Raw genomic sequence first — 11160 nt, forward strand, 5'->3', positions numbered from 1 at the left:
GAGCAGTTCATCCAGCAGCAGACACACATGTTCGTGGGCGGCCTGGAGGACTTCCTCAGCAAGGTCACGCCTCACGCAATGCATTATGGGTCGGCAAACACGTTTAAGTCGAGTGCAAACACGAATGGTGCATTTAGTTCCTCTCTCTCTGTGTTTCTGAAGCGCCTCCATCTTGAGTTTTCCAACATGCCACAATATTCCTCATTATAATAATTAATGCGCAGAATAAAGGCCATCTGAAAGACTATAGGACAAATGTTTGATAGATGCTATAGCCTAGATTCACAGATGACATTTCACTCTCGCTTGATCCGTCACATCACATGCTGAACTACTCTATTCCTGATTGGCCACTGCCAGATTACAATATTAAAGAGAACGATAAAATAACCTTATTAACCGGTTAATGGTCATTTCAAATGAACGTTTCTGTTCAGAACGATTCAAATTGATTTTGATTTAATTTTCGTTTTTGTTCCTCTTAATTTCGTTCATTTCCGGTTTTCATTTTCGTTCCTTGAACCGGTTCAGAGCCCTGCTTAAAACTGATCTTAATGTAATGGTTTGTGGGTTAAAATGAAGCCTCTCTCCTCTCTGAATCGTGTGTGTGTGTGTGTGTGTGTGTGTGTGTGTGTGTGTGTGTGTGTGTGTGTGTGTGTGTGTGTGTGTGTGTGTGTGTGTGTGTGTGTGTGTGTGTGTGTGTGTGTGTGTGTGTGTGTGTGTGTGATCGATCACAGGTAGGAGCTTTGAAAACGATGGCTGTTGAAGGAGGACCGACGTACAACCTCTCGCAGCAGCCCTGGGCTCAGCCTGGTGAGCGTTTGACTGGTCTTAATTTGACCGTCCACGATTTAAGGTCTTAATAATGTCTTCAATTGGATCAAAAAGTCTTAAGTTCAATATCAGTGCTCTATGATTTCTGTGATGGACAGAACCGCAGAATCCATTCATAAAAACAGTATTTACTGTATAAATGTCACAGAATTGGTCATATTTTTAATAAATCAACAGTCGGTCCATCTCTTAAAGGGGCTTTATGCGTTTTTCTGAAATTTAAACTTGCAACTGACACCTGTGGCCAAAAAACAGAACTGCTCTTATTTTCTGACAAGGTGTCAGTATGCTCATCAGGAGATGTTTGAGTCATAAATGGTAAAATAAAAAGGCTATTGTTACGTTTATTTTGGGGAAAAGTTGCATATAGCCCCTTTTAAAGGGCCAGTTCACCCATTAATGAGAATCCTGTGGTCATTTCCTCTCCTAATGTCCTCAAACCCGTCAGACTTTCTCTTCAGAACATCTGGAATAATCCGCTCAGTTTCTCTTGATGAACTTTCTGAAGTCTTAAGCCGAGTGTGTTGTCTTGATGATGTGTTTTCTGTACTTTCAGCCAAAATCAATGACGTTGTGATGTCCACGTATCGGGTGCTGAAGAACAAGCTGCCCGTCACCTTACAGAGCCTGTCCTTGTATCTGGCCAATAAGGACACAGAGTTCATCCTGTTCAAGCCGGTCAGGGTGAGCATCGACTGGATAATCTCATCCAGTCTGGGTTTCAGTTAGAAGGATTGGTCAAGTTGAGGCGGGGTCAAGCGCAGGAGATGTGACGCATTCCCTCTCGTTTCAGAACAACGTCCAGCAGGTGTTCCAGCGGCTACAGGCGTTCCTGCAGGAGGAGTACAGCGGAGAGGACCTGCAGATCATCGCCTGTCCCTCCATGGAGCAGGTGCTGGACCCCGCATTCACGCTCACACACTGGACGTTCACTATCACACTGGACGTTCACTATTACACACTGGACGATCACTCTCACACACTGGACGTTCACTATCACACTGGACGTTCACTATCACACACTGGACGATCACTATCACACACTGGACGTTCACTATCACACACTGGACGTTCACTATCACACACACTGGACGTTCACTATTACACACTGGACGATCACTCTCACACACTGGACGTTCACTATCACACTGGACGTTCACTATCACACACTGGACGTTCACTATCACACACTGGACGATCACTATCACACACTGGACGTTCACTATCACACACTGGACGTTCACTATCACACACTGGACGATCACTATCACACACTGGACGTTCACTATCACACACTGGACGTTCACTATCACACACTGGACGTTCACTATCACACACTGGACGTTCACTATCACACACTGAACGTTCACTATCACACACTGGACGATCACTATCACACACTGGACGTTCACTATCACACACTGGACGTTCACTATCACACACTGGACGTTCACTATCACACTGGACGTTCACTATCACACACTGGACGTTCACTATCACACACTGGACGTTCACTATCACACTGGACGTTCACTATTACACACTGGACGATCACTATTACACACTGGACGTTCACTATCACACACACTGGACGTTCACTATCACACACTGGACGTTCATTATCACACTGGACGTTCACTATCACACACTGGACATTCACTATCACACACTGGACGTTCACTCTCACACACTGGACGTTCACTATCACACACTGGACGTTCACTATCACACACTGGACGTTCACTATCACACACTGGACATTCACTATCACACACTGGACGTTCACTCTCACACACTGGACGTTCACTATCACACACTGGACGTTCATTATCACACTGGACGTTCACTATCACACACTGGACATTCACTATCACACACTGGACGTTCACTATCACACACACTGGACGTTCACTATCACACACTGGACGTTCACTATCACACACTGGACGTTCACTATCTCACACACTGGACGTTCACTATCACACACTGGACGTTCACTATTACACACTGGGCGTTCACTATCACACACTGGACGTTCACTATCACACACTGGACGTTCACTATCACACACTGGACGTTCACTATTACACACTGGACGTTCACTATCACACATTGGACGTTCACTATCACACACACTGGACGTTCACTATCACACACTGGACGTTCACTATCACACACTGGGCGTTCACTATCACACACTGGACGTTCACTATCACACACTGGACGTTCACTATCACACACTGGACGTTCACTATCACACACTGGACGTTCACTATTACACACTGGGCGTTCACTATCTCACACACTGGACGTTCACTATCACACACTGGACGTTCACTATCACACACTGGACGTTCACTATCACACACTGGACGTTCACTATCACACATTGGACGTTCACTATCACACACACTGGACGTTCACTATCACACACTGGACGTTCACTATCACACACTGGGCGTTCACTATCACACACTGGACGTTCACTATCACACACTGGACGTTCACTATCACACACTGGACGTTCACTATCACACACACACTGGACGTTCACTATCACACACTGGACGTTCACTATCACACACACTGGACGTTCACTATCACACACTGGACGTTCACTATCACACACTGGGCGTTCACTATCACACACTGGACGATCACTATCACACACTGGACGTTCACTCTCACACACTGGACGTTCACTATCACACACTGGGCGTTCACTATCACACACTGGACGTTCACTATCACACACTGGACGTTCACTATCACACACTGGACGTTCACTATCACACACACACTGGACGTTCACTATCACACACTGGACGTTCACTCTCACACACTGGACGTTCACTATCACACACTGGGCGTTCACTATCACACACTGGACGTTCACTATCACACACTGGACGTTCACTATCACACACTGGACGTTCACTATCACACACTGGACGTTCACTATCACACACTGGACGTTCACTATCACACACACACTGGACGTTCACTATCACACACTGGACGTTCACTATCACACACACTGGACGTTCACTATCACACACTGGACGTTCACTATCACACACTGGGCGTTCACTATCACACACTGGACGATCACTATCACACACTGGACGTTCACTCTCACACACTGGACGTTCACTATCACACACTGGACGTTCACTATCACACACTGGGCGTTCACTATCACACACTGGACGTTCACTATCACACACTGGACGTTCACTATCACACACTGGACGTTCACTATCACACACACACTGGACGTTCACTATCACACACTGGACGTTCACTCTCACACACTGGACGTTCACTATCACACACTGGGCGTTCACTATCACACACTGGACGTTCACTATCACACACTGGACGTTCACTATCACACACTGGGCGTTCACTATCACACACTGGACGATCACTATCACACACTGGACGTTCACTATCACACACTGGACGTTCACTATCACACATTGGACGTTCACTATCACACACACTGGACGTTCACTATCACACACTGGACGTTCACTATCACACACTGGGCGTTCACTATCACACACTGGACGTTCACTATCACACACTGGACGTTCACTATCACACACTGGACGTTCACTATCACACACTGGACGTTCACTATCACACACACACTGGACGTTCACTATCACACACTGGACGTTCACTCTCACACACTGGACGTTCACTATCACACACTGGGCGTTCACTATCACACACTGGACGTTCACTATCACACACTGGACGTTCACTATCACACACTGGACGTTCACTATCACACACTGGACGTTCACTATCACACACTGGACGTTCACTATCACACACTGGACGTTCACTATCACACACTGGACGTTCACTATCACACACACACTGGACGTTCACTATCACACACTGGACGTTCACTATCACACACACTGGACGTTCACTATCACACACTGGACGTTCACTATCACACACTGGGCGTTCACTATCACACACTGGACGATCACTATCACACACTGGACGTTCACTCTCACACACTGGACGTTCACTATCACACACTGGACGTTCACTATCACACACTGGGCGTTCACTATCACACACTGGACGTTCACTATCACACACTGGACGTTCACTATCACACACTGGACGTTCACTATCACACACTGGACGTTCACTATCACACACACACTGGACGTTCACTATCACACACTGGACGTTCACTATCACACACTGGACGTTCACTATCACACACTGGGCGTTCACTATCACACACTGGACGATCACTATCACACACTGGGCGTTCACTATCACACACTGGACGATCACTATCACACACTGGACGTTCACTATCACACATTGGACGTTCACTATCACACACACTGGACGTTCACTCTCACACACTGGACGTTCACTATCACACACTGGGCGTTCACTATCACACACTGGACGTTCACTATCACACACTGGACGTTCACTATCACACACTGGGCGTTCACTATCACACACTGGACGATCACTATCACACACTGGGCGTTCACTATCACACACTGGACGATCACTATCACACACTGGACGTTCACTATCACACACTGGACGTTCACTATCACACATTGGACGTTCACTATCACACACACTGGACGTTCACTATCACACACTGGACGTTCACTATCACACACTGGACGTTCACTATCACACACTGGACGTTCACTATCACACACTGGACGTTCACTATCACACACTGGACGTTCACTATCACACACTGGACGTTCACTATCACACACACTGGACGTTCACTATCACACACTGGACGTTCACTATCACACACTGGACGTTCACTATCACACACTGGACGTTCACTCTCACACACTGGACGTTCACTATCACACACTGGACGTTCACTCTCACACACTGGACGTTCACTCTCACACACTGGACGTTCACTATCACACACACTGGACGTTCACTCTCACACACTGGACGTTCACTATCACACACTGGACGTTCACTATCACACACTGGACGTTCACTCTCACACACTGGACGTTCACTATCACACACTGGACGTTCACTATCACACACACTGGACGTTCACTATCACACACTGGACGTTCACTATCACACACTGGACGTTCACTATCACACACTGGACGTTCACTATCACACACTGGACGTTCACTCTCACACACTGGACGTTCACTATCACACACTGGACGTTCACTATCACACACTGGACGTTCACTATCACACACTGGACGTTCACTCTCACACACTGGACGTTCACTATCACACACACTGGACGTTCACTATCACACACACTGGACGTTCACTCTCACACACTGGACGTTCACTATCACACACTGGACGTTCACTATCACACACTGGACGTTCACTATCACACACTGGACGTTCACTCTCACACACTGGACGTTCACTATCACACACTGGACGTTCACTATCACACACACTGGACGTTCACTATCACACACACTGGACGTTCACTATCACACACACTGGACGTTCACTATCACACACACTGGACGTTCACTATCACACACTGGACGTTCACTCTCACACACTGGACGTTCACTATCACACACTGGACGTTCACTATCACACACTGGGCGTTCACTATCACACACTGGACGTTCACTATCACACACTGGACGTTCACTATCACACACTGGGCGTTCACTATCACACACTGGACGTTCACTATCACACACTGGACGTTCACTATCACACACTGGACGTTCACTATCACACACACTGGACGTTCACTCTCACACACTGGACGTTCACTATCACACACTGGACGTTCACTATCACACACTGGACGTTCACTCTCACACACTGGACGTTCACTATCACACACTGGACGTTCACTATCACACACACTGGAAGTTCACTATCACACACTGGACGTTCACTATCACACACTGGACGTTCACTCTCACACACTGGACGTTCACTATCACACACTGGACGTTCACTCTCACACACTGGACGTTCACTATCACACACTGGACGTTCACTATCACACACACTGGAAGTTCACTATCACACACTGGACGTTCACTATCACACACACTGGACGTTCACTATCACACACACTGGACGTTCACTATCACACACTGGACGATCACTATCACACACTGGACGTTCACTCTCACACACTGGACGTTCACTCTCACACACTGGACGTTCACTATCACACACTGGACGTTCACTATCACACACACTGGACGTTCACTCTCACACACTGGACGTTCACTATCACACACTGGACGTTCACTATCACACACTGGACGTTCACTCTCACACACTGGACGATCACTATCACACACTGGACGTTCACTATCACACACACTGGACGTTCACTATCACACACACTGGACGTTCACTCTCACACACTGGACGTTCACTATCACACACTGGACGATCACTATTACACACTGGGCGTTCACTATCACACACTGGACGATCACTATCACACACTGGACGTTCACTATCACACACTGGACGTTCACTATCACACACACTGGACGTTCACTATCACACACTGGACGTTCACTATCACACACTGGACGTTCACTATCACACACTGGACGTTCACTATCACACACTGGACGTTCACTATCACACACTGGACGTTCACTATCACACACTGGACGTTCACTCTCACACACTGGACGTTCACTATCACACACTGGACGTTCACTATCACACACTGGACGTTCACTCTCACACACTGGACGTTCACTATCACACACACTGGACGTTCACTATCACACACTGGACGTTCACTATCACACACTGGGCGTTCACTATCACACACTGGACGTTCACTATCACACACTGGACGTTCACTATCACACACTGGACGATCACTATCACACACTGGACGTTCACTCTCACACACTGGACGTTCACTATCACACACTGGGCGTTCACTATCACACACTGGACGTTCACTATCACACACTGGACGTTCACTATCACACACTGGACGTTCACTATCACACACACACTGGACGTTCACTATCACACACACACTGGACGTTCACTATCACACACTGGACGTTCACTCTCACACACTGGACGTTCACTATCACACACTGGACGTTCACTATCACACACTGGACGTTCACTATCACACACTGGACGTTCACTCTCACACACTGGACGTTCACTATCACACACTGGACGTTCACTATCACACACACTGGAAGTTCACTATCACACACTGGACGTTCACTATCACACACACTGGACGTTCACTATCACACACTGGACGTTCACTATCACACACTGGACGTTCACTATCACACACTGGACGTTCACTATCACACACTGGACGTTCACTATCACACACTGGACGTTCACTCTCACACACTGGACGTTCACTATCACACACTGGACGTTCACTATCACACACACTGGAAGTTCACTATCACACACTGGACGTTCACTATCACACACACTGGACGTTCACTATCACACACTGGACGTTCACTATCACACACTGGGCGTTCACTATCACACACTGGACGTTCACTATCACACACTGGACGTTCACTATCACACACTGGACGTTCACTATCACACACTGGACGTTCACTATCACACACTGGACGTTCACTATCACACACTGTCCAGTTTCAATTCGAAATTTATTCCAAAGAAAAAATTTGAAATTATATTTTATTTCATTATATAAAAATAGATACAAATTTAGTGAAAAAATATTTCATGTAAATAAATACAATTTTTAGTAAAAATATATTAATACAAAAAAAACCCGCTTTTTTGTAAAAAATAAATAGTTTGTAAAATATATTATTTAATTAATTAATCAATTAAATTGAATAATATCTCTGATTTATTGAATGTCCTCTTGTCTGTATATAAGCCAGTGATGTCCTGAGCTCCAGATAAACCCACTGACTGTTGTTCTCCTGTCCAGATCAATCTGCTGCTGTCCGTGAAGTAGCTCTGGGAAAGCGGGAATCCTCCCTTCATCCTGACCCGTCCGGCCGACCCGGAGACTGACTCTGGATCAGTGTGTGGCCGCTCCACTGACCGCTCTGTGTGTGTGACTCTAGGAGCGGACGCAGGCCAGGGTCCACCAGGGGGCGCTGTGAGGCTGGGGCATGAACTGATGCACATATTTATTATTTCCCTCGCTCTGATCAGGACTGGTGGGGTTCAGAGGTCGTTTGGGAAGATCCTCTCTGGCTTTGGGCTTTTATTCTATAAGTGTGATATGATATTTGATATGAATGAAATAGCGGACACGTTTGGGACACGTTTATTCTGGATTAAAGCTCTCACATAACATAACTCGATCTGTCCTTCATAACGCAAATATCATGTTCAAGAGCTGTTTATTAATATCATACGGATGATGTTCTTCTGACACTAGATCATTACGTCGTGCAAATTGAAGAAATTAAACATAATTGAGATGCTGTTATTGGTTGATTTCTCAGTCTCTCGATCAGTATAATAATAATCAGATGCTATAATCATAATATTTGCATCTCCTCTACATTATAAATCATTCAGACAGATTTAATGCTTTAGTTCTCGTCTGTTATTGTGTATAAAAGTGATTTTTTTATGTTGAATATTTTACATTCGTGGATCAAGAACTTTCCATATGTGAGTCATTATCATAAAAATAAAGTTTTTTTTTGTGTTAATAAATGTTTTTGTATTTGTTTTATTTGTATGATGTACATTAAAAATTATTCAGACACAGATATAATTCATTTCTGTAAGTGAGGAGAGCCAAATAAACTGACATTATACCCTAAAATTGATTTGTCAAAACTATGCTTTGCTGAAGTGTTTCTTTAATTGCTAATGTGACCTTTGACCCCTCAGACTGAACTAAATGAAGCGCTGCTTGCTCATTGGTTGAGCTAAACTGGTCTTATCTGATTGTGATCAATAGTTTTCTATCCAAGAGACGGACGAGCTACTGGTGTTGACTCCAAATCCCCCAGATCTCAATCCGATCCAGCATCTGTGGGAGGAGCTGAACAAACAAGGCCCTGCCTCGCAACTTACAGGACTTAAAGGATCTGCTTCTAACATCTTGGTGCCAGATGCCACAGCACACCTTTAGTGGAATCCACGCCTTGACGGGTCAGGGGTCATAATGTTATGCCTGATCTGTGTATTTCCTGTTTCAGAGGTGAAGCAATTTTTCTTTTCTGCTGATGTCATCAGTCCCTCCTCCAATCAGCTGACTGCAAAGCCCTTCCCAGTGTCCGTCTGAAGGTCGGAGGTCGTGTGTTATTGGTGTTAGCAGGGTCACGCGTGGACCAATGAGAGGAGGAGGTCAGTCATTAACTCGCCCACACCGGTCCAAGCTCTCCCTCTCCTCAGCCTCAGTGATTTACACTGTCATCATCACAGATGAAGGTTTAATATCTGAGAGATCTTTAAAGCGTGAAATGCTGAATGTGTTTAAATGATGAATAATGCAGATGTTAATGGTGTGTGTGTGTGTGTGTGTGTGTGTGTGTGTGTGTGTGTGTGTGTGTGTGTGTGTGTGTGTGTGTGTGTGTGTGTGTGTGTGTGTGTGTGTGTGTGTGTGTGAGGATGACTGATGCACATCTGCTGCGCTCGGTCTGAGTTGTGCTGGTTGCCATGGCGATGACCCGTCATCAATCCCTCCACCTGGTAAACGAGTGAGTCAGGAGCTCCAGACAAAAGAGAACATGATGGAGCAGCTGTTCCTCCGCCCACAACACCAGACACACACACTTCAGAGGGATGGAGGGATAGATGGATGGGTAGAGGGATGGATGGGTGGATGGATGGGTGGGTAGAGGGATAGATGGATGGGTGGGTAGAGGGATAGATGGATGGGTGGGTAGAGGGATGGATGGATGGGTGGGTAGAGGGGTGGATGGGTAGAGGGATGGGTGGGTAGAGGGATAGATGGATGGATGGATAGAGGGATAGATGGATGGGTGGGTAGAGGGATAGATGGATGGGTGGGTAGAGGGGTGGATGGGTAGAGGGATGGGTGGGTAGAGGGATAGATGGATGGATGGATAGAGGGATAGATGGATGGGTGGGTAGAGGGATAGATGGATGGGTGGGTAGAGGGATAGATGGATGGGTGGGTAGAGGGATGGATGGGTAGAGGGATGGGTGGGTAGAGGGATAGATGGATGGGTGGGTAGAGGGATAGATGGATGGGTGGGTAGAGGGGTGGATGGATGGTGGGTAGAGGGATGGATGGGTAGAGGGATGGGTGGGTAGAGGGATAGATGGATGGGTGGGTAGAGGGATAGATGGATGGGTGGG

At 46.4% G+C, this 11160-nt stretch overlaps 1 protein-coding gene across 1 annotated transcript in view; it reads left to right on the forward strand.

The window, feature by feature from the left end:
* Nucleotides 1-9664, forward strand: part of cog3 (component of oligomeric golgi complex 3) — a 40843-nt gene extending 31179 nt beyond the window's left edge. Inside the window, exons 19-23 of the mRNA XM_079821962.1 lie at nt 1-63; nt 738-813; nt 1391-1518; nt 1628-1726; nt 8801-9664. The exon at nt 1-63 is cut by the window's left edge and continues 72 nt beyond it. Of these exons, the coding sequence (XP_079678088.1) occupies nt 1-63; nt 738-813; nt 1391-1518; nt 1628-1726; nt 8801-8827 (393 nt within the window). The 3' untranslated portion in view covers nt 8828-9664. The remainder of the gene's footprint in view (nt 64-737; nt 814-1390; nt 1519-1627; nt 1727-8800) is intronic.
* Nucleotides 9665-11160: the final 1496 nt, after the last annotated feature.

The sequence above is a fragment of the Gobio gobio genome, assembly GCF_949357685.1.
Source record: "Gobio gobio genome assembly, chromosome: 7".
Taxonomy (NCBI): domain Eukaryota; kingdom Metazoa; phylum Chordata; class Actinopteri; order Cypriniformes; family Gobionidae; genus Gobio; species Gobio gobio.